The 25,124-nt window shown below is 38.6% G+C and overlaps 1 protein-coding gene across 9 annotated transcripts in view; it reads right to left on the bottom strand.

Moving 5' to 3' along the window:
- Window positions 1–25,124, bottom strand: part of KIF21A (kinesin family member 21A) — a 102,525-nt gene that overhangs the window by 65,556 nt on the left and 11,845 nt on the right. For all 9 annotated transcript variants that reach the window (XM_049813923.1, XM_049813926.1, XM_049813930.1 and 6 more), the window contains exons 2-3: window positions 4,223–4,445; window positions 2,674–2,856 (exon numbers count right to left, since the gene is read on the bottom strand). In XM_049813923.1, the coding sequence (XP_049669880.1) occupies window positions 2,674–2,856; window positions 4,223–4,445 (406 nt within the window). The remainder of the gene's footprint in view (window positions 1–2,673; window positions 2,857–4,222; window positions 4,446–25,124) is intronic.

Here is a 25,124-nt window from a genome sequence, read left to right as displayed (position 1 = left end):
AGTTTTTGTGCAAGCTGCTTATTAAAGACACCAACCAGCAGGCCAAAAATACTATGGCATGGTTTCTTGAGCAGGGCTTTTGTACTTTCCTCCATACAATACCTACACTTTGGTGCCCCAGATTTAGTTACAACTTTCAGGCACTGCCATATGAGCAACAGCAACTATTTATTACATGTTTCAGGCTGCTTAATGTTCACTGCCTGTTTCACTGGGTCTCCTGAAGATAAGTACATGTACATTTAGTGGTCTTTCAGCTCAGTACCATTAAGCACATCAGACTTTCAGGTCAGCAAATTATATCAGAACCAGGAAAGACACCAGAAATTACTATGCAGTTATCAGTGTTAGAGGAGATGGATTATCATTTCCTAAGTATGTTCTGAGTTTTAGGAAAGCCGTTTAGATCCAATTGAAGACATCAGGGCAAACATCAGGAAAAAAAAAAAAAAAAGAAGAAAAAAACCCACAAAAAAAGCAGCATGCCACTGTCTCAGGTCTCTGCTGATGTACACTGGAATAGCTACAGTGTCTTTAATTTCATTATATCAATTCACTTCAGCAGAGTTGAGGCCAGACTGATTAAATCCTTGATCAAAGTCCCTAGGTAAAAGCCAAAGAACCACTGCAACAGATCTGTATTCACCCAATGTACTTTCACATACATTGAAAGCAAGAGGTCTTCTCCTCTCACAAGAGAAAATCCATCCCTGAGAAGAAAAGGCTCAGCATTTGTGAATATGAAGCTTTTAATTCTGTACACATTTAAAAGGAATTATATGTAATTATTAGGCATAAACGCTCTAAGTCGGAGCCTTCTTACTAATGATTTACCTTGCTAAGCACAGACTAATGCCACAATTTAGAGGATCCTGATAATGCACCTACAATTGCTTGGAAATGCATATGCCTAACTTTTGGAAAAGTTAGCAGGAAAGCAAGGAGTTAAGAGACACAGACTGCAGCAAACTAAACAAAAGCAAGAAAGTAGCAAAGTCACTGTTCCAAATAGTTATCCAGCTGTTGGAATTCAAAAAGTTATTCCAAAATAAAACCTTGCTTCAACTTGTTCAGTGACTAAATTCTTGTCTATATAATCCAGCTCTAACGGTAGATAGGCTGGGAGGAAGAGAATACTTTCTGATACAAGAGTACTTTATAATAGGTAACTAATAAGAAAAAGCTCTTTCTGGGAAAGCTCCAATTTAGCCTCGGTACAATAAAAAAAAAAATCTACCAAAAAAGTGACATTTTGTTAATGGTGAAACTATTACATGCATCATTTAACCTTTTCCTAAATTAGATAAACAAGACAGGCTTTAGTATGTACATTTCATCTGAAATGTGTTGTAATGGCTGCAATTCTGCATACCATTGTAACTGTGTAACATTCAACTACTGCTCTGTATTTTGGAACTAATCACAGTTACATTTGTAACATTATATCAAAAAACACAAGGAATTCAGAAACTACACTGGTTACTACTCCTTATGCTACTGCTGTCGCAGCTGCCTACGCAGAAGTGAAGCTGCAGCTCCCCAGTGTTCAGAGAGAAGAGAATAGTACAGCATTCCCATGACCCATGCTCAAGCCTAGACTCTCTCTAGGCAAACATTAGCCAGAGCGACAAAAAGTTCTGCTTAAAGTAAAAGAACTATACTAGTGCAAAACTAACACCAGCTTGTTAATCTTTAAAACAATTATAGGAACTTATGACTAAAGGACCTCGTTTACTTCAGCAGTAATAAAACCAACAGCTTTTCTCTTGGGTAATATAAAAGTGGGGGGCTTTTCCCCATGAAGTAGATAAAGTTGCAAATACTGAACTAAGTAATGCACATTTACACCTGCTCTTCATTAAATTGATTCTTCCTCTCTGTGTGCTTAAAGTATCAGGTTTTGCAGCTTGGTAGTAGATGTAAATATGTTATGCCCAAGTCAATCAATTTAAAAAATTGTTCCATGGGCAGGAGACCCAGCATAAAAGCTGCAAGACTTAAACCAACAGCTGCTACACATCAGAAAGATTACAGGTATTATGGCCTCTCTTACCAGTAGCTGTGTCTACAAGAAAACACAAAGGGAAAGAGCACTGACCCAGGTTTTCTCTGGGTCTAACGAAAGACAGAACAGTGACACAGAAGCCTAATCCTAAACCAATGGGTATCACAAAAAGAAGTATTTTTAAGCCAGGTTTCTTCTTTGGTGAAAGGAATATAACAAGTCTCCTGAACAGATAAGAAACCTATGGCAAACTGACAAAAGCAGGCAAAGCATGGTCACTATTCAAAGGCACAAAGTACAATTGATTATTTTTTTTAACAGTTTCTCGCTTTAAGGTTTTGTAAAGAATTACAAACAGGCAAGAGCAACAGGCTGACAAAGAAATGTGTGTTGCAGAGAAGGATAAATGATGACTAATATAACTATTTCTACATTTCAAAATAATGCTGTAAAGGAAACTACTAAAATAATTGGAATAAGATAAAAAGGGTCTTTTTCATAACTTGAAAATCTGAAGCAAATTCCATAAAATTTCCTTTTGAAATCTTGAAGATTAATTCAAAACATCTCATGGGAAAAGAATGTAAAAGTAACAACCAGAAAAAAATATTTTATTTTCTTTCTAAAAAAATACATGAAGCACACACACAAACACAAATCACATTTACCTCCAAGAACTGTGCATTCACTTTAAAATCTGGAGGTGGAAGTCCTTGTTTAATAGCAGCTTGTTTTTTTTCTTCAATACATCTGAAAAGATGCTTAACAGCACGTGATATAATGCCTTGTTCCTCTTCTGTTATGTTGACATCAAATCCAGTGCCCATGGTGTATGTTTTGCCAGCACCTGTCTAAATTGAAAAAGGAGTAGTCACTAGAACTCATTGATAGTACTGAGTCATCACAGGCAAATGCAGTTTGTGAACACTAGTGCTAGATAGTGACTACTAAGTCAGTTTCTCGTCTTTACAATATTAACATGCACAGTAACAGGCCATTTTGAAAAATGGATAAACAATAGAAGTTGGACAAACTGTTTATCCACAAATCACATACAAGAAGGCAGGGATCAGTTCATAACCTTTCCCCTACAAGCTTCCTCTAAGCTGCGTACATCAGCCTTGAGCTATCATCTCTGAGGTCAAAAGAACAGTTCATGTTTTCAACTGAGACTGTTAATCAAAGCATGTATTTTGGAGGTAGAAGCAGCATTTGCAATTCTTTGCTGAAGTAGATCAAGTGACTCCCTTAATTATGACATCTGAATATCTCAGGGAGAATATTACCATTGTTTTCAATTTATAGACAGCACTGAAGAATACAAGCTGTACCTTCACCAGGTAAATAGCTTAATTAAATGTGAAGTCCCATAGAAGACAAGGTAGTGTTGTGGTTTTACTTAATTAGTGGGTCAAGTCTAAGACAAAGATAGTACCACACAGCTGAACATAATCTACTAAACTGGATCTGCAAACTGCTTTGTTTCACTAGGGCTAGATTTCACCTAGCCGACTTGAGATACGACATTTAACAGTGGTGAAATTCAGCATCCAAGACCAAATTTTATGCAATCAGTTCCTAAAGGAGTATTCAGAAGACAATAACACATTCACTACACTGCAGTCAATGATATTTCAGCTTTTAGCAGTAAAATGTGTGCCCAGTGTACTGAGAGGTTGTGTTCTCTATGAAAAGTTCTCCAACTTTAGAATCTGATCTCTACATTTTGCCCACAAAAAAAAAAAAAAAAAAAAAAAAAAAAAAAAACCAAACCACAACGTGGCCTGAAGTTCTCCAAGATCTATTTTAAAAAAAGCTCCTCTTCCCAAAAGCATCTGAAAATGCAGAGAGATGGATAATTGCTCAGAAAAGAACCTCAGTACAACCTCTATCTATATATCAACTGATTAAGTCACTAATTTGTATTGCTGCATTGGGGTGAATTCAGGAATTATATGGACTCGTGTTATTTCCAGCATTACTATTACTTCAGACCTACTGCCTATATATTTAATATTTTTTTCCTGTGTTTCAATTGCCATTCTGCACAGAATCTATACAAACTCCTAAACAGCCTCCTACAGGATACCTCATGTAAAATAAAACCAAGACACTAAAAAAAACAGGTTCATGCATTGCAAAATTTATGAGAAAGATCAGTTACAGAAAACTGTTTGTTCCAAAATAAATACTTTAAAATAAAATTGTAAAGCTTACTTGGCCATAAGCAAAAACAGTGGCATTGTAGCCTTCAAAGCAACCTTCAATTAGTTTTTCTATACACTGTATATAGATTTCTTCTTGCTGTGAGTCAATGTTAAAGACATAATCAAAAGTGAAGGCCTTATCTTTTCCCAAGAACACTTGAGGTTCACCAGGTGTGACAGATGTACAAATATGGCATCCTTCAATCTTCTCTTTGGCTAGCTGTGGTCTAATTCTGTTTTGGAAGAGACAAAAAGAACTATTAGAAATTCTCATCATCAGAAAGAGGAGTATACAAACAATGTAAATAAGAAATCTGAAAATAATTCCTTACTGACTGAAAAATGAGAATTTTTCATCACTCCAGGAAGCTTCCAGCTGCCTGAGCCACACTACTGACTGTATCAGAACTGTACTCATACAACTGTTAATGCAAATGACATTGTCTTCTGTGAAGGTTCACCTACCAAATTCAAGCTGACAACCTGCCTAGAAATCTGAATGTTTCTGTATGTATACCTTGCATTACCAAAGATTAATTTGCACAATCCATTTCAGACTTTGAAATCAAGCTTTCCAGTTCTATCAGATTCCTTCATGCTTCCATTGTAAAAAATTTTTTGTTTTGTTTTGTTTTAAAAAATAACAACAAATATGAAAAAAAAAAAGCAGGATAGTTTAATTAGTAATTTGGGAACAAAGACCCCCAAAGCCTACATATCATCTAAATGAAAGCCTCCTTGCTATGAGAGGAAGGAGAAGGCTCACAGGTCTTCTTTTCCTTTGCCAGGAAAGGAGCTTTGTCACAGCCAGAACACTTCTGTGAAATATTTGGTTTCAGTGAAGCAGCATACCTTCAGAGGGGAAAAAACCCAAACAATTTCTAACAAGTTCTAAAGGTAAGAGTGTCTCATTCTTCATTATTTCCTCACTTGAGACAAATTCCAGCTTCTATTTCTGTTTGTCCAGTTCCTGACAAACTACTCTGTAGAACACAGCCATCTCAGACATCTTATACGCTATCATTTTATTAATTCCTCTGCATTCTTAATACTCTTGCAGTCTTGTCAAAATTGAATTCATGTATTATCTCCATGACTAAAGAAGATTGTGGAAGTTTGTGATTCAGTTGGTTTAATGGCTAACTAACAGGAAGAAAAATTTTGGCCAACATAACATATTATTCTAACTGTAATTAATAATTTGTTTACAAAATTACTTTTTTTTTTTTTTTAGAAGTGTTTCCAAGATGTCAAAGCAGCACCAAATTTAAAAAAAGAAAAATGTGTGCTGCTTAAAAGACAGGGGACAAATAAGGCTATATAAAGGTGATAAAATGTCAGCAGTACAGCTACCTACAAACAAAATCATCGAGTATTTAATATAGAATCTCCATTTATATCAAATTTCAAGTACCTATATTTACCTCAGCATGGCTATTTTCAGTTACACAATGTCAAAGTTGAAGATCCGTATATACAGAGTATACTTTAAAGGCACATATTCATTTCATATTCCATGCTTTAAGGGCCATATCTACATTAGCATTTGGTTTGGAGTAGCCGTGCTGCCTTGAAGCAAATTCCCCCAACATCTTCACTTATCACATGTTGTTTTGGATTACAGACCAGTTTCAGTGTGTACAAATTATACCCCTTTCAGAGGAAACTAAGCCAAAACGCTCCACTCCAAACACATGAAACTTGTTCCAAAAACTAATGGAAACATAAGGACCCAAAGCTACTACCTACTGATCTACTTCGACCATGCCAATGCTTGCTGATGCAGAGAGAGCTAATCTCCATCAATTCTGAGTGGACTGCTGCAGACTAATTCAAATTATATCAGCACACATATACTTTAGTTCAAGTTAGAAATATCCTGTTTAAAAAAAAAAAAAGTCATACAGAGCATGATGTATCTTTTTGTTGCAGATTACAAGTTTTTCACCCAGGGACATACATCACTATCAGGAGTATTTTTCAGAATTTTTGTTCTAAAGGTTTCATTATAACCCACTGTATGACACTAGAGAATAACCATAATTTATTTGTAAAGTTTTCTGCACACCAATTCCTTCATGGAAAATTTGTTAATGATCAGGAGGTACGTCCCTTGTCAGCATACCCTCTAGTGTGGAGTGGAAATTTGATGATATTTTTCAAAGGTTTGTTTAAAGGAACCGTTATACAATGTGTAAATAGGCACAAATATTCTACAAACAGTATTTGCACTTAACAACATGGAGTGTGTAATGCAGGCCACAGATTTTCTCTCTAATGACATAATCATTATCATAAGGTTTTTTTCCCTTAAATGAAGCAAGAATGCTAAAAACAATTTAGGAGTTGCATAGCTCCTTCACTAATAATTTCATCCACTAGCACCTGTGTTCACTAAACACAAAACCTGATGAACACGTACCAAAGCTTGTAATAAAGTTACTTTGTTCTAGACTAATGAACATTTTATAATAAAATAGCTTTTATTTCTAGGTAGAGAGATAAAGTCTTCAAAGATATATTAATCATATGCCTCTCCTAAAAGCACTCTACAACAACTGGAAAAATTGAGCAAATAAAACATTGTAGTATGCTGCCTATAGCACTCAATATTTAGAAAATGCCAACTTGGTAGGTTATTCAGAGAGCAAGCTTCTTTTTCAGACTAAGCACTCTTATTCTTTCACTAATCCAGTGCAGACAGCACAAAAAGCAATCAACTGTTCTTACAAGCATGAATTCTGAGGGCTTCTAAAGCTCCAGAGGTACTTCTCGCATTGTTTTCTAGTACAAGAAAGCCTAGAAAGACCTTTTCTAAGAAGCAAGATGGAAAACACATTTTCAAAAGTCAGGTAACCTTTTGTGCATCCCAAAAATCCAACTCCCTCCTCCCCAGTTCTGAAAGGCTTTTAGCACTAACTTGTAGAATGAAGGTTGACAACATTTAAAAAAAGAAAAAAAAAACCCACAGTTTTTTCTTCATATATTTTCATGCCTTTTTTTTTTTTAGTTCAAAATTCATTTTCTATGCTGAGGAACTGAGGCAATTAGACAGGTACTGAATAATTTTCTCCTTTCTACTACTAAGTAAAAGCTCAGAGTGACCACAAAGAGGAACAGCATGCCTAAAATATCAATTATTTGCATGGTAATTATTACAGTGATGGCAGGACTAAGTGAGCAGTTTCGATGTCGGCCTGCGGAGGCTTCCCATGAGAATCCTCCCAGGTAGCTCCCCTGCCTTGCAGCCAGGCAGCACCTCTGAGCGCTCTGCTGATACAAAACCCAGCACAACAGCAAGCTGCAAATGCATTACATGTGACCATAATCAGAGCACAGCAAGACACCATTCCAGAGACCAGCTGAGCCGACGGTAACCTGTGTCACTGCTAGCAGCTTGTTACTGGCTCAATCCCTTCCCCCACGTTGTAACACAACATCCAGAGACCCAGCAGCAATGATGGTGTCCTTCCTCCCTAACTTACCACTAAATCTGAAGGCAGTGCTAAGAGAAAAAGTAGCATTTCACCAGCACATATGTGGCACCAAGGAAAAACAAAGCAAGACTCGCCACATCAGGAAAGCTTCACCCCAAAGACAGACTGCCTTCTCATTTTGCAATTGCTCTTACACAATGTCCCACTCTGCCACAGAGTTGGGAGGTAGCAACCAGAGAGAGATCACGGCTGCAAGACTTCTCCCCCAAAAAGGGTGTGCAGACAAGAGATCTTCATCAACCAACCTGAGGTCTGCTCAACGGATACTTCATGCTCTGAAATCTATATAGCTCTCTTGATACATTTAGCACCAAACTAATGTGATGACCTTAATGAGTAAGCAACAAATGCCTCACTTTTAACCTGATTTCTGGCCATTTATGAACAGTGAGAGTGGATTACCTGAACCTCATGGCTCTCAGTCTTACTATTCGCACTGAATGTGTGGTCCAGCAAGTAATAGTCCTCATGCAAGTCAGATTCTGCTCCAGCACTGGCTATAGGAACATTTCTTCCTCCTCCTCCCCACACATCAATCAGGAAAGTGATTTCTCCTTCTGCTTACAGCCAAACCTTTCCTGCTCTCTTGTCTTAATGTGGTCGCTTCTGTCAGCAAAGCAGGCAGCACCCATGCTTTAAAATGTGAAAGAGTTCATTTTGGTCATTCCTCCTTACCCAGTTGTCAGCCTGGCAGTCTGCCACTCAGGTTTTTCTCCAGGACCAATTTGACTTCACCCATTTTGTCTTCTATGTGGCCCCATCTCACCTGTTTTTCAGGCTACTCTCTTAACTGTACACAATCAGCTGTTTTCTACCTGTTTCCAATCACATCTTCTTAGATGTCAACTTCCCAAACAACATTTTGCCTTGCATCCTTTCCCTCTCTCCAAAGCATGAACACACCCAACTCTTGTTTACATGTAAATTGCAGAGACTCCAGGCCACACACATGAAACTTAATCCCCTAAATCTATTCTGCCTCAGCACACTGGGACAAGCTGTCTAATTAGGGAGGGCTAAAATAGCCAGTGGTGGCACAGTAATGCACCGTATTGTAGTGGAACTAATCTCTCAGTAGAATAGGTGCACAATGTCTCTGCTAAAAATACTATCAGCTGGAACAGACTCAGATAATACAGTTCAGGGACTACAGCAATCATGGGGTCAATACCCTGTGTTATGCAAGACAGACTTCCCAGAACTGATTCCTGTTTAAACTAGATGATACCATAATATCATCCCTTTGAAAAATATCCTTAGTTTATTTCTAGGGATGAAAAATTTTCCCAGTGATTTAAGTATATATTATTTTTATATATATATATGGATATATAAGGGTATAGATAGATACACACACACACACACACACACACCCCTTTCAGCTACTTAATTTTATATCTCTGTTCACTTAAGAGCCTCACCTTTACCTAATTTTTCCCCAGGAATCTCCACACATCTGTGATCAAGCCATCCCTTAATCTCTTTTCATGTACCAAACAAAATTAGACTAGTGAATTTTTTATTTTGCATCTCCATGTAAAGTATTGCAAATATTACTCTAACAAAGGGCAATTATCACAACAATTACCATATAGCCTGCTCAGCACCTGTACAGAATAGCAATAAGCAAACAGGAACTTCTAAAAGTAACCTATAAAGAGCAAAACATCAAATTATTCTTGTTTTATGGAAAGAAAAAAAAAAAATCACAGATTTAATCTTTCAGGTAGCAATAATTAGCCAGAAGTTGAGTGCTGGAAAGAAGAAAACATGACAATGAAGTCCCATGTAAAGTTCTTTTTCATTAAATTTTGCTGTGGGGAAAGGACTGTGTTCACCTTTCTCAGGAAAGCATAAATTCAAACATCACTCAAACCACGTGCAGTGCTGAGCAGGAAACAAAGTTAACCTGTAAACCCAAGACTCTCCAATACTCCTCTCTTACTATACTAAGCCTATTAAATTTCACACAATTAAGTTTCACACGTGGGTATATGAAATACTAAATCCAAGAGCACCTAATAAAATATTTAATGAAGCATAGGAGGCAATATAAACTGGGAAACAAACAAACAAAAGCTCTCCAAAAACAGAAAAAAGAAAATAGCTTCCTGCCACTACCTCAGCATCATGATTCCCTCTCTTCTATTCCATTACATTTACACTCATCAAACCATTCCCATCAAACATACTCCTTCAAAACAAGGAAGGAGTAGAGAAAGCTGAACGATTTCATCCCACAGACACCTAATACTTTTGCTTGCATAAACTTTTCAGTATTTTTGCTAGCACACATTGGAAGCTTGCTTGCTTCTATGATTATAAGCACCTCCAAATGAGACCACAACTATAGCATCTGAATGCATTCATCTGAATGCATTCATCTGAATGCATTCATCTGAATGCATTCATCTGAATGCATTCATCTGAAATAGCTGATTGGTATATTAACTCTTTACCTCTCAATGAGGTTTAAGAATATGAAAGAGGCTGGCATATGACAAACACCTACCTTTCATTAACACAGCAATAAGGACACAGGAACAAGATTTCTGGCTCATGCCGGCAACCACCACCCATTAAGAGTTTCCATTGCCAGCGTATCTCAGCACAATGGCCCCTGCACCTCCACTGCCTGTGGCAACACAGTCTGTGGTACCTACAGGTAAAAAAAACCTCATATTTGTTGAGTTACCATTCAGTAACCTTTAGTACAGATGTAGTTCTGTAATATCCTTCTCAGCATTTCCAGAGAGGTTTTAGGTGGCCAGCGAAACAAGTATGAAAAGCCTGAGAACAGTTTTAGTATGCTTTTACCCTGCTTTTTAACTCCAGAAACACACATGCCCATAACCCCAACTTCTCATTAATAAAAGTGAGATTACTACAAGTCAATACCTCACCTTGCAGCCCAACTCTTTCTGAAGAAATATCACAATGGCTTATTTTTTTTTTAGCTCCACTTCAGAATTAACCAAGTTAAATTAAATTCAAACCCAATGCCTACAAAAAACACCACATAGCAATCTCTCCCCGAGGTTAGCATCAAAACACCCCCCTACACTGTTACAGTAAAGTCCAGATCATTTGTCTCCTGCTTTTCTTTAAGTGCCAGCTAGGCAGTTGTCTCCAAGCAAGCCATAAATACACTGTACTATCAGCAGACCTTGATGGCCTTCAGGGTGAAATCCATTTGTTTCAGGTACCTACAATGGCAGAAGAAACAAGCCTTCATAAAATACTTCAAGGACTGAATGAATAATGGAATAAAAGCCATTCTCATGAGAAAAAAAAAAAGCAAAGTGAAAGACAAATTCAGGGTACCTTTTTGACAGCACCAATTCTGCAGAAACACTAACTCAGTTTCTGGATGCCTTAAGCATTAGCATTCTGTGGTATTAGTTCACGGTACAATTTCATATTAATGATACCAATCACTAGTATTATACATACTGGTATTAAGATGTAAAAAGGACATTCAGTTGCAGATACACAAGTTATAGCAATTACACGAGACGCTGCTCAGCAGCCAAGCTGTGGCAACTGGCCACCGAGCACATTGCCAAGTCTTTCCCCCTGCCACAGGTCAGCTCCCACCCCGTGAACCTGCTTCGCCTGCGAGAGGCACGAGCACACGCCAGTCACCCAGTCAGGGCAACAAGCACCAGCCTGCTGCGACTGTAACTCAATCGCTCTTACGCAAGATTTGGGCACTGCTCCCATCAATGTTTCTCTAAAGTTGCCGTGGCTGCCATGGTCTAGACTGAGCCCAGCGCTGCCAGCAGGTGTTGTGTGTGCCCAGAGACCACAGAAGCTAGGCAGAGTCCAGGCATTACTTGGCCTAAACTTACACCAGCTCCCCGGGCAAGCACAAGTGAGGCAGATGTTTTGCACGTGTACCAGTGCTTGCCTTTAGACACCAGGAAACTTTCAGGCACATCAAGTAGGTATCTCGATGCAAGTTGGGCAACACCAGAGAATAAAACTTCCCAGGTAGCTCTTGGACATAAAAATGTATTAAGGACCATGGCAGAAGCTAAAGCAGGATCTGTGTGGTCCAGATTTTACTCCAAAGTCCTATTAAGATACTGATAAAGAGGTATTAGCATCACTTCAATCCATGTGTAGCCGTTAAACATGAACATTAAGCCCTTAGCTTAAAACATCCAGCAAAATCAGCCACTACATTACCAAATGGGCTCTGAGATATTTCACTTTCAATAGCTAACTTATTTTACTGCAAACAAAAAAAATCCTATTCAAAAACATACAAGCAGAATACTTTGTTTCAGTGCTGCAGACTGTCACTTCCAGTTTGCACGTAATGAGAAGGCTGCAAATGGAAAACTGGAATTAAATTAAACTGAGGAAATATACCATTGCAGTAACAAGATTTGTCCAGTTCTCCTCTACGCTCAACCTCTACCTCTTCAGCTCTTTTTTTTTTTTAAACACAAATTTAATTTCATAAAACAATTACTCTTTTCAGCAGCTTGCGTCTGATCAGCTTATCTACCCATTAACTGTTCATGCTGGGGATTACGTTTGCAGTGCCAGGCTGAGGGGGTTTTGCAGGCTGCTGCTTTCATTTGGTTCCTGAAGCACCATACAATAGCTGCATCTCTGGGCAGCCGCTATGGCTAGCCAGAAAACAGTTTAGCAGTATGATTTCAGATTAATTCTTGTGCAATTCTGTAACAGCCTAGCAGGCTGTACAATGCAGATGGCATCATCACACTGACAGGCACAGTCCTGTGCTTTTGCCAAGAAAAGAAAACACAGCAAGGAGAAAGGCCCAAGCCTGCCCTCACAGACCTCCTACTGCCCCACATGCTCCCTTCCCCATCCCCACCTCCCACAGAAGGCTAAAAGACCCTCCAGTAGATCTAGTAGACCTCCAACATCTTTCCTTATAACATGAATGAATGCTTTCATCCAAACCTCCTTGCTGCGATTTCTCCTGGACTAATTTGCTCTCTAGTGAGAGAAGAAATCCACAGCTTTTGAGAACAATTTGACTTTTGAGAGAGAGAAGAGGGGACTGTATTGCAGGATTTGTACAGGCCTTAATTATTTCTAGTTCAAGACAAGGTCAGCTGTGATGGAAAAGCAGCACTACCATAAGCTTCCACGTGCCTGCCAAGCACAGAACTGGAACACCTCCAAATCCAAGTGCAATTTGATTAAACTAAACTGATACTGGAAATGACATTTCTAAGGCAAACAGATTTTTTTTAAATTGTTCTACTGTGCTACTTGTCTTGTTTTTTTCATGAACATTTAGTGTTATATGTCTCACGACTCTCAGAAAGCTAGAAGAGAAATAATAACAATATCTTAGAGAAAGTGAGATCTAAGCAAATGCAGCAAAGTTTAATTTGTGAATTAAGACCCGAAGTATTTATGGTTTATTACCAATAAATGAAACAATGAGTTAGGTCTTCCTAAAACTAAAGTTCAGAATTAATTTCATACCACAAAGGAATGCAGGCACCTCCGTATCATGCAATACAGTTGCAGAATAGAGACCTTGGTCCCAGCAGTCATAGGTCAAACTCCAGTGCTGAAAGGCACTACAGACACCTGATCCCCACATAGCTAACTAGCCTGGAGAGGCTGCCTCTCCTCATCAGGGAGCATGAACAAGTAATTTTAGAGAGTAAGAAGCCTAAGTACCTCTGCTGTTACAGCACAGTGGAGCTCAGTGCTCAGCTGTGCTACTAGCATGGTCAGCATTAGCTCAAGGTCTGGATACCACATGGTACCAAACGTATGGACATACCCTGAAATACTCGAGTCATAGGCTACTCCTCCTGTAAGTATTAACCCTGAAAATATAATCCCTGGGAATCTTTTTCACCTTTTAAAAAAAAGGAGTAAAAAGGAAATCCAGAAGGTGCTATCTCATTTCAGTTTTTATTTTGAGGAATAGCTTCTAGTCTTTTAGAAAACCCTACGTACTCTTTCAGCTTGTTAGTCTGCTTACACTGCACTTCTGGACATCATCCCACGGTCAGTAGAACAGCAGGCACACCCCAAATACCTGGTTCAGGCATGAAGGGCAGGTCCTTCTCCCAGGTGGTCTGGGAAACCTAACACCTCCAAAAGGCCTTTCAGAAATCAAAGAAAGGCCTTCACAGCCAACATAGGAAATGAAGGAACAAGGGAAATATGTAACTCAAGAATTTACCACAAGGAAGCTGAGCCATCTGTGGCTCTGGGTTTGGATGACTGCTCCATGTCACCAAAACCATAGTTTCCCAGAGCGTTCAACCAGCTAGAAGCCTGCAATTTGATGGCTGTGCTCTGGATATATTTATGTACCAAGCCCAATATCCAAAAACCAAATCAAGGTTAGAAGGTCTGCCTTAAACTGCATGTTAAATCTGTCTCTCTCACATAAGTGCACTTGCTTCTTGTAAGTTTAAGGTTTCTATTGAAAAACAAATTTTAGCTTTTATGACTGCTAAGCTCATGCATAGAAGTATGAAACACCATCTTTATTTCATTGGTGGTGTTTCACATCACTAGCACTGACAATACTGAAGACTAGTAAAGATTACTATTATGAAAAATTTATCCTAATAGCACCCAATGGTCACACTGCTTAAAGAACACAGAGGTCACAAATTCAAAAAGAAAGAGGAAAGCAAGGTCTTTTGGTGTGTCCCCAGACCAGTGTCTGCAACTGCTGCACTCATGGATACAAAGAGGCCAATTGGGCAATCAAGCGCATCTTCCTGTGGATAAGGATTCATGAAGAAAGCAATTCTATATACAAAAGAAAGAGCACAGCACCCTATATTTCTTTTGCAAATTAGGGGGTTTTCTCCTCCAAAATTTAGCTTTAACATTGAAGTTAGAAGCTCTCATCATTCCTGCTCTGGAGCACATAGCTATAAGGAGTGGCTGAGTCACACCACTGGTAAAGCTTACAAGAGCCCAGTATTAATTAAGTAATTAGGGCAGTATCAGGAAAAGGAATACACTTTCTGTAGTGTCTTTCTGCTATATGACTGAATGCTTAACAGAGATTAAATCTGCTAAACAAATGTCATTACATGTAACTTAAGATGAAAAAACTTAATCAAAAGAGAATTTAAGGAAAGCTTGTTGAAGAGTGCACAGCCCAGCAGCCTAGTAATGAGTCATGATAACAAGTGCTGCCAGTATTTTAGAGACACTTTGTTTCCAGAAATTTTAGAGTGCAAGAATTCAGTTGAAAGAAAACAGTACTGTCAAAAGTAGTGTGGTGAATATAGGCTACCCAACCCCCCAAAATACTGTAGTCGCTGCTTCTTTACCAAGCTACAGAACAACATTTATTTAGGCATAAGGGGAAAAAGGGGAGGGAATTTAAAAAAAACAACAGCAAAAAAACCCACACCACACACCCCACAACAAAAACCACCCCCACACAAAGCCACAGTCTGAGTACCTGCAAACCTAAACTCGGTCACATTTAGAGTTAAGCTATTTGGGGGTAATTCGGATACCTCTTGTAAGCCAGGGCCCAATCAGCCTAACACATCCAAACATACCAAGCCCATAGAAAGTACACCACTCTCAACACAAATGTGGATGGTGTCAAGTCTTTATAAAGCACACTTGTAACTACTGTATAACTACCAGAGTCAAACTTCACTAAAAACACAGTTTTGCAAGACAGCTGGTTTCAAAAAACATTGCCCACAGCATCACAGTACACCAATGAATGAACTAACGACACCCACACAGTATTTTCAATTAGAGACACAAAATTGACAGTGACTTTCTGGTTCAAAAGCTGAACACTTCTACCTGCACAGCTCTAACACTACTTCTGCACACCCCCACAAAGAAATCTTTTTTACCTGTAAAGTTAAAGGAATAACTTTAAAAGAAAATTATTTCATGCACTATTTTAAGAATAAGTACATACATTCAGGAACTTCCTCACATTCCAAGTTACCAGCACTTTAAGGGAAATCAAGAGTAACTGTCACAAGTATATTCAGAAATAAGCAAACAAAACAATGTTTATTCAGTACAGGAAAATAATTTTTTTTAATACGAGAGAAAACAAACTGATGTAATGCAAGATATCCAGATGACCAAAAAAAACCTCATGTAAACACCAGGCTTCACCCAATTTCTTCCTCATAACAGTTAAATGTATGTCTATTCTAGAAGTCCACTACTTCTTCAAAATAGCCTAATTTTTAAGAAGAGGTACTCTATTATTTTTAAACAAAGTTAAAAGGGTTTCCTATGTCTGCAGCAAAGAACTCTTAATTATTGCCTCCTTTACCCAATTTCCCTTTCCTTTTCAAATACACACACACACCCCTACCCACACACATACACTTACTCTCCCAGCCCTTAGAGCTATAGTCCAGAAGTCACTACACATTCATGCCAAGACTACTGTAGCTCTGAAAATTGTTTTCATTTCTTTTACCTCTATACAGAAAATTTATCTTCCCTATATTATATTCTCAAGTACGAGGGCAGTTGGTTGCTTTACACTTATGAGCCACAGGTCCAAGAATTACATTTTACCAACTTCATTTAACTCAAAACAAACACAAATTTACTGACATACTTGTTATAACTAAAGCTACAAAGCCACTTTCCAAGTAACAGTTAAATAATACAATAAAAGAAAAAAGGAGGATCAGGTCAGTTAAAAGAAAATTACAAGTTGTCATTAATCATTACTGAAATGACTGCTTAGCTAATGCTACTAAAATAACAACAGCCAAACACTTTACAATGGGACAAGACAGCTAAAACCAGTGTTTCAATAATCTGCTCTGAATAGTGCCTTCACTCTGTTAATTTTCAGTGCAACATTCTTGGAACAAAAACCACTGTATGATTTTCCTGCCACTCCTTGTAAAAAAAGCGTATCCATAACACCCGATCCACCAAGTTCCAAAGCAAACTGCAGAAAATTTCTTCATATTTATTGTTGACTGTTTCTAATGAACAGAAGTTGCTCTGTTTCAAAACAGAAGGTAGACTGTTCGAGCAGTGACTGAAATCTCTGAGCTGGTAAATCCTAACTATGCAGTAAGGGAAAATAACCCACTTGCTTTATTTAGTACTATCTGTTTTAAAACTTGCAAAGCAGAAAGGAGCAATATTAACCACCTTTTTCAGTCCTTCTGGTTCAGCTACACATTTTTATATGTCTGAATGTCAATTCCCAATTTTAATTCTTTCCTTCGTGTCTATTCACCCTATTTGCAAGGCTGCAAAAACACCCACATTAGCAGCAACAGCATCAAAAAATTAGACATGAATTCTTCCATCCTGTTCCTATGCAGAGACACTGTATTCAGCTGCCCTGTGAAGACTTGACCACCTCACTGCTCTTTGTTGGCTTCAGATGATGCTTTAAAAGAAGGCCTCTAAAAAGTTAGCTGAAAGTCAGGGTAATTCAGGAAACTATGCCAGAAATTCAGTAGGTAGCATTTTTCCACACTGAGTCATGCTCTGAATTGATTGCTCAGTAGGATGCTGGATGCTCTTTTGTTGCAAGCAAGCATTTCAGGCAAATATAAACTGACAGTCCCCAAACTCCCCCGGCCCCACCTTCCCATTCTCCAGTCTCTCAACAGTTGAAATGCTTGCAAGCCCCTTAGTACTGATTCTAACAGCATTCCCATGAAGTTTCAACCAGGTGCAAAACTTGGATTAACTACAGGCCATAATCATGATCTTTTGTTCTGTTAACTGCAGGCTGATTTTCAGATATGGTAGAGAGGGGGCAGGAAAAAGAGAATGAAATATTTCTGTTAATGAAAGAATATTTAGCATTTATATGTAAATACCAACGGAAACCTGAAATAATTGGAGCTTAAGTAACAAGAGAAGTGAAAAGAAAGGGACTGGTCACAGCTGACTAATGAAACAAGTTTGCAGTTGGTACTGCTATGAAGACAATCATGGCCTTGCTCAACATCATCGGTGCAAAAAATCCACTAGAACCTGGAACTTCACAGGAAAGCCAGTTTCCACACACAAATTCACATCCCAAGGCTAGCAGGAAGAGAGCTCCCCACTGCAGCAACATCTGCACCAAGGGCAGACCAGCCGCCATTTCACATACTCAGCCTTTTCTCCAATCTGAGAAAAGTACATGACGTGCAGAAGGACTTACAAGACAATATACATGGGACTACTAAGTGCAGGGTAGTAGCTTCTCAGACAAATCCAGTTCATTTATACACCTTCAGTTCTCACAGAAGAAAATACTTGTAGCACACACTCCGATATATTACCCTGAAGAAAGGCAAGAAACCAGCATGATCAAAAGCTTTTTTAACAAAACAGTTCTGGCAGAAAATTGGGAATTTGATTAAAATGAAGATCTGTGTCTAAATGTGGATACTGCATGGAAAATAACTTTCTGGCTGATAAACCAGAAACTTTTTCTAAATATTGTCATATTTTACTAAATATATGAATAATTGGAATATTTCAACTTCTTATTTGTTTGATTTGGACAAAGATAACCACATCAGGCAAAGAGCTGCAGCTACTATGGCTTCTTCTATATTGACTAGGATATTAAATTTCCCCACTGCCAGTAGAGAGGAACATCCTCTATGTAAAGATGGAGACACATATTAGAGAATGTCTTAAGTTGAAGAAAACATTTAAAAACTGATCAACTGTTGCTTATCATCTGACTAAAGTTAAAGATGTGATGCTTCATTATTACCTCTACTAGTTGTCCATTAACAGTTAAAACTATCCAATAACTTATTGACTATAATATCCAACACGTCACTGGAGATTTAACCTAACAGTGAAAGAATATACTCTGCTACTTCATTAGGAAAGTATGAGCTAATTTCATATTCTTGACTTTTGATAAATATAAAATATAAAAGGCTGCCTGATTTTCTAACATTTGAGCTTCCACTTAAGGCAGGTAGAAAGTCCTTGTTGGCTAGGCTGAGCAAATTCAGTGTGGAAATCGTTATGGAAATAGAACCATTCACCTGGTTTAATTGCTACTAGCATGCAGACCTTGCTGCACTAGCAAGCCTACAGTTTGGAATTACCACTAAAAAACGTAATACCGGTAATAGCATTTCAGCAGAATTTTAGCTCCAGGACAGAGCACATCCATGAAATAAGTGCACCCTGGTAACGCACCACAATGTAAACTGACAGGTTCACAAGTCAACTACATAGTTAACTCATGACATATACACTGTGAATAAAATCTAGAAAGAACTAGCTACTTCCTTACTACTTGTATCTGCTTTAAACAACTAATATCTATGCTGGCATAACAGTGAGGCTAAGTACTTTCTGCCTCATGTTCTAGCTGTAGGCTTAATTTTTCATTAGGGCTTAGGTTCCCTGATTAGATTACAAATCCAACCAGAACTCCAAAACTAGCAATGCAAAGTCACTTTAAAAAAAAAAAAAAAAAAAAAAAAGAGAGAGAGAGATAAAGCATGCAGCAAGGTAGTTCACACAAATTAAAAGCAGTTTTCTCAATTCTAGATTACAGGCATGGGAGGCTCTGCCTCCATTTCAGGAACAATCCTCCTCTTCTGTGCACAGCTGCTAGCGTGGGCACTGCTCTGCCAGTCTCCCTCAGCTCCAGTGCACACAAAGCAGCAACACCTGATCCTGGGATCCTTTCTGTCTGCTGAACACTTGGCTGCAGCTCCTTGGGGACAGAAAAAAAAGTCTGTCCTGACAAGCTTCTTCAGGGTCAAAACCCATTTCTTTGTCTTGACTGAATTAAATCAGCTCGTATTGGCACATAAGACTTCTAAATCAGGCATTTCCCAGCTGCTCTCAGAAATCATCAATGCAAATCACTTATGGTTTGTCTGCATAAGAGTTCATAGTCCCTCATGTTCTGGAGGCAGCACAGAAGCTTTCAAAACAAGTATTCTTATATCAAATAAACTGTTTCAAATTGCCTTAGAAATTTAAGCTTACAGTAACTGTTTTCATATCAGGACTACAGTAAAGCCAACTGATATGGCTATGGTCCCTGCCACAAAACTGGTGATCTCATTCCTCCGAGCACTTAACATCAGACAAGATAAAAGCTCCTTTGGCTTAAATGAGACCTAATGGGACAGTGCATGAAGGAAGGTGCACACAAGGTTTTCCAGGATCAATATCTAAGCTAACAAGAAACTTTGCTGGGAAATAGAAAACTATGAGTTCACACAAAATAATGCCAGAACAGCACACTGGTAGCACCTAAAGGCCAGGGAGGGTCTTACACTAAGGCTTATTTAAAGCTTTCATAAAGGGTCATACATTTATTAGAAGCTACAGACAGATATATCTACATATTAAATCTACATATTAATCCATAACTTTAAAGCTGTTTCAGACTGTTTCCTCAACAGCACCAAGAAGTCAGAAGGTGCTAACGCAAGCTACAAACCCTGCTTCACCAACTGCTATGAATCTGGCAGCTGCCTCCCACACCTATACACACGTATGACTTTCACTCCATTGCTGCACTCAGCTTCAACCACATACTACCACTGCTTTCACAGTAAACCTCAAAAAAAAAAAAGGGCAAAAAAAATCATACGGCAATAATAAAGCTCTAGTGTTTCAGCCAACCTTGTTTCCACTTAAAATAAGTTCTTCCAGCACTACAAACAACATTTGGGGGATGGGGAGAAGAGGTACAGGGCTGTTTATTCCAGCATATGCTAAAGTAACATATTCAGAAAGAAAACGTGAATATTTAGACAAAACTTCCTAAGCTTTTGTGTTCTACAGAAATTGCCCAGAAGTATTAATCAAGGTCTTAAAAGGGTGTTAGTAGATCAATACTATTTTTTTTTCTAGAATTTCCAGTTTTCTCTAAAACAGGTACTTTTATTCTTCCACAGTCTGCTTTTACAATTTCAGTGTCAAAGCTAAAGAGAAAAGTCTCTGCACTGTTTTAAATTTTAATATTTTGCTAACTCATGCTACACAAAATTTTAATTTAACTGATTTCACCACTGAAGCTGAAGAAATGCTAAAGCAAGGAACAATGATAGCAATGAAGGCTCTTTCAGTTCTTAAAAAAATATTTTTTTTAAGTTTTTTTTAATAAAATACTGTCAGGTGTTTTTCTTTTTTAAAAAGAAACATGACAGTTAAGCAGACAGTACCACCTTAAAATCTTAACAGAAAAGTTTGTTTTCTCCCTTGGTTTCACCTATAGACTTTGCTTGCCCATGTCTTATCACTTGACTTTTGTTTAGACAGGAACTCTATCATAAGTGCAACTGCAGTGCAGCCCTTATGTAAGCCTCATCACATGAATAGTTAGCAGGGCCCATAAGGAACTACAAATAGCTTATTTCCCAGCTATACTTACCAGAGTTAACCATTTCTAGACCACTGAATTAAGAACCAGTGGCTGAAGAATGGGAACAAGACAAATTGAAACTGTGAGCAACAGATCCAGGACAGGGAGCAGGATTACCTGGAACTAATGAAAGGAGATGATTTCCCTGCCTCTTGTAGTTTGAGGTCAGGACTGGTTGTACTTCACATACAATCATGTTTTTAACTAAACACATAATTGGATTCTCAATCAAATCCAGTTGACTAGTGTTACACAATATGTCAGATAATCTTATCAGTGTCAGAATGGATCAAAAATGTACAAAATCTCTTTTCTTTTCTATACTACCCATCATCATCCTAATCTGGACATATCACAAACAGTTTTCAGATTAGAGTAACAAGACTTCAGCCCTGTGTTCCCAGGCAGCCATTGCAATGCAGCACATTTAGGTTGTCCTCTAATCTAGAGCAGCAGTGTTGGCAGAGGGGTCTTGCAAAGGCAGCAAAAATGGAGAAATACAAAGACTCAGCAGCTGGAAAATAGTACAGCATTGACACGCCACCTAAAACCTGCTGTCACAGCAGGAACTGCTAGCTTCAGTACCTCTAACAATTCTTGTTGGAACCATGGTGGGGGGGGGGGTTAAAAACAGTAAAATCTGGTATTTGAAGTCCTTTGTCACCTACCTTAGATAATAATTTAAAGTAAACAAACTAGACCAGGACTCAAGTGAGAAAAACCTGACCAAAAAAAATTGGTTTTCCTTTTTTAAAAACAAACCCCTACACCCCACATGAGAGAGGTCCTTGTACAATCTGTAGCTCTCCTGTGATTTTTGCATCATTCACAGGCACACTGAACTGTAACAACTCCAATATGTAATGGCACATAATAAGGATATCCAGAGAGATTTGTGGATTAGAAGGAAAACAGCTCTCGCTGTCCTTGAACCTTTCAGACTTCACAATAAAAATGGAAAGTCCCTGTCTCTACACCTCCTTGTCATTTCTACCTAGCTGTGGGAGAAGAAAGGGAGAGCTTTAAAAGTCCATTTCCTGTGGGAACAAAACTTTTCAGCTATTTCCAAAGTAACTGAAGAAATCCCCTACCTCTGTGCTCCAACTGTACCTAGATCAATAAGCAATAGAAGTCTCCCCAGCGCGATGGAGTCATTGATATTCCAACACCAGACCTGATGTTATAAACAGCAGCAGATGTCCAACACTTTGTAGCTTAGCCCTGTACTGAAGAAAAAAACCCTAAAACAAGTCACACAGATTATTTAGGTATTTCCAGCTTTGGAAGCAAGATGGCCAGCGTGCCCTAGCTGGACATTTTCTCATGCTGGCATACAGAAGTGGGTACAGTGGTGTATATATATAGGGCATACGGCATCACCCACCTTGACAGGCAGTAGTATAAACAGAGAACTCCCAGCACTGGTAATGGCTGCAGCAGAGAGACAGACCACTTAAACACAAAAATCTCTTTCAGCTATTTCTCCCAGCAGTACCTTGTAAGTTATGCATCCAGTATCACTTTACATCAACGAACACTAATACTCACATATTAATATATCCATGTCTTTGTTTTAACCTAGCAGTTTTCCTTCTGGTGTTTCCCTCATCTACTTTTAAGATCTCCAGAGATGGAGCTTTCAGCTTCAAAGGACAAACAGATAAGGAAAATAAGCCTCAATAATCTAATTTATATATTGCACTTTACTTGTAAAGTGACTTGGAGGGAAAAGGTCTTATAATGTGTTGAATGCATTAATACCTGAAACCCTGGGTTACAACATAACTTAAAATCATGCATTAAACTGTTCTGAATATTTGAATGCTACCCCCAGAGCCATTCTGAATGATCTGATGTTCAGAAGCTGGAGACAGATCTTACAGAAATGAGAGACAACTAAGTGGCCAATACATTATTAGCTGACAAGGAAGAACCAAACCAAAAACCCTATGCCTTACAGAAAACAGCAAAAGTGACTCAAGAAAAACAAGCTTACAAATTTAGTATTTGAAATACAGTTACTATCGCTAAACATTTAATGCATTAATACAGAAAATTAAAATTGTAGCACTGTTGCTATTTGGAATAGAAAATGGGCTAACAGTCAGGATCCTACAGTTTAGTTTACATTATCAGAATGAAAAAAGTAACACAATGCCATTTCATGTAACTTCTGAGCAAAAGAAAGGACCTCTCACAATTCCCCTCTGTACCCAGGAGGCAGCAAAATGGGAGAGCAATTCTCACTAAAACAGTGCAGTCCATTACAAGCGTTCTGCCCCACTGGATAATCCTTGGTTAGACATATAGCCTTGACCAAAAGAAGTTTAATCTTAAAATGAAAAATGCATGCATAAATTACAGCATACACACACAAAAGAACCAGTCAGTCGTCCAGCTAGACTACAATTAGTCAAATTTCCTTGACATATGTGATAAAACTTGAAAGTCGGTAGCATTTCCTAGCTGCAATCCAAGAAAAAGAAAGCATATATCTTCAAGTGATGCAGATATCATGAGCTTCAAAGCACTTTCTTCAGTCCACCAATTCACTCCTCTGTTTTAAACAGATTGAACTTCATCCAGACAACTCTTACACAAATACTAGGCAGACGTCCAACAATACAAACCAAGCTGAATGTTAACTTTGCCCAGTGCTCCACACACATTATATGCACAAACCCAAAGAAATAAAAATTTTAAAATCCATTTTTCAATAGACGACAAAAACTGGTAACACACAAATTATAATTCATTTCTGAAAAGTCATAAGAAACTGTTCCAAGATAAGCAACTGATGCTTTGAGTTGTACTCACAAGATTATCATGTGCTTCATGTGATAAACCACTGACTATCATCTGCATTTCTTTGACTTACAGAAAATAGTTTGAACAAGCCAGAAAAACTGAGAGACTCAAACATGAACTGTCATGGGGCGGGGATGACAAGGAAACAGACACGATTATTCTATGAGATGGCTGAAGAGAGCATGAACATCTGAAAAGCAAAAAAAAACATTAAACAGTGCTGGAGGTTAATTATTCTGATTAGTCAGCTTGGCTAAAACAATAAGTGAGCTCAAACTGTGGCAGAGGAAATGCAAGCAGAAGGTGACTGCCAGGTATTCCTGCTGGGAGAAGAGGAAAGCAGATTGTTACCCATAACTGAATCACTCCAAATACCTTCATAGCAGCAATATCGCATCTACCATGAAATAGTCTTCAAGACAGGTAGGGAAGGGTTGGATAAGGGGGAAGGAATAGACTTCAGAACAGAAAGAATATAGAAACCATGGAAACAAGAGCTCCGGGTACTTCACGCTGTGTATGCTTACAACACATTACCTCCTAGTAGCAGCTGTATCACCAGCACCACTGGATGACTGTCAGTCCCTTCAAGAATCTGCTCTATCATATTCAGAACTCATCTGGAGAAGAGCCTGCACCCCCTTTGCTGAAGCTGTCCCCCATATCTCACCCTTTCCAACAGATCATAGGCACAGAGCTCTTCAATATCTTCCTGACTTTTAGGCCTTGCCTGCTCCCTTCCAATACAGAAGAGATTACCAAGACAGCAGCCCCAAGCTCCTTACTGAGGATCACATTGGGAAGACAAGAAGCAGTGGTCATAAAGCAAGAGACTTCCCAACTTGCCATAAGGAGGAAAAGTTTACCCATTAGAATAGTCAAGTATTAGTTGCCCGGAGGGACTGAGGAATGTCCATCCTCAGAGGTTTTTCCAAGACCTAGCTTGACAGAGCCTTGAGCAACCTCTCCTGAACTTAGTTTTGACCCTGCTTTGAGTGGCAGGTTGGATCAGATGCTGTCCTGAGGTCCCTTCAAACTTGAATTAGTCTAAGCTTACCCTTCCAAACCTGTAAGGCTTTGTTGTTCATGTGGACATTGTCACAAGCCTGTAAACATATTCTGACATCTGAATGGGATCATTCAACTGTGCTGAATTCAGGTCCTGGCACTCAACATGCAGCTTCACAGAATTAGACAATTAGGATGGAAAAGAGCTGGAAAGGTCAGAGTTTATTCATCCACTCTACCTTTCCGGACCAAGGTTA

The sequence above is a fragment of the Accipiter gentilis genome, chromosome 11 (genome assembly GCF_929443795.1).
Source record: "Accipiter gentilis chromosome 11, bAccGen1.1, whole genome shotgun sequence".
NCBI lineage: Eukaryota > Metazoa > Chordata > Aves > Accipitriformes > Accipitridae > Astur > Astur gentilis.
This window is presented reverse-complemented; position numbering and strand designations above follow the sequence as displayed.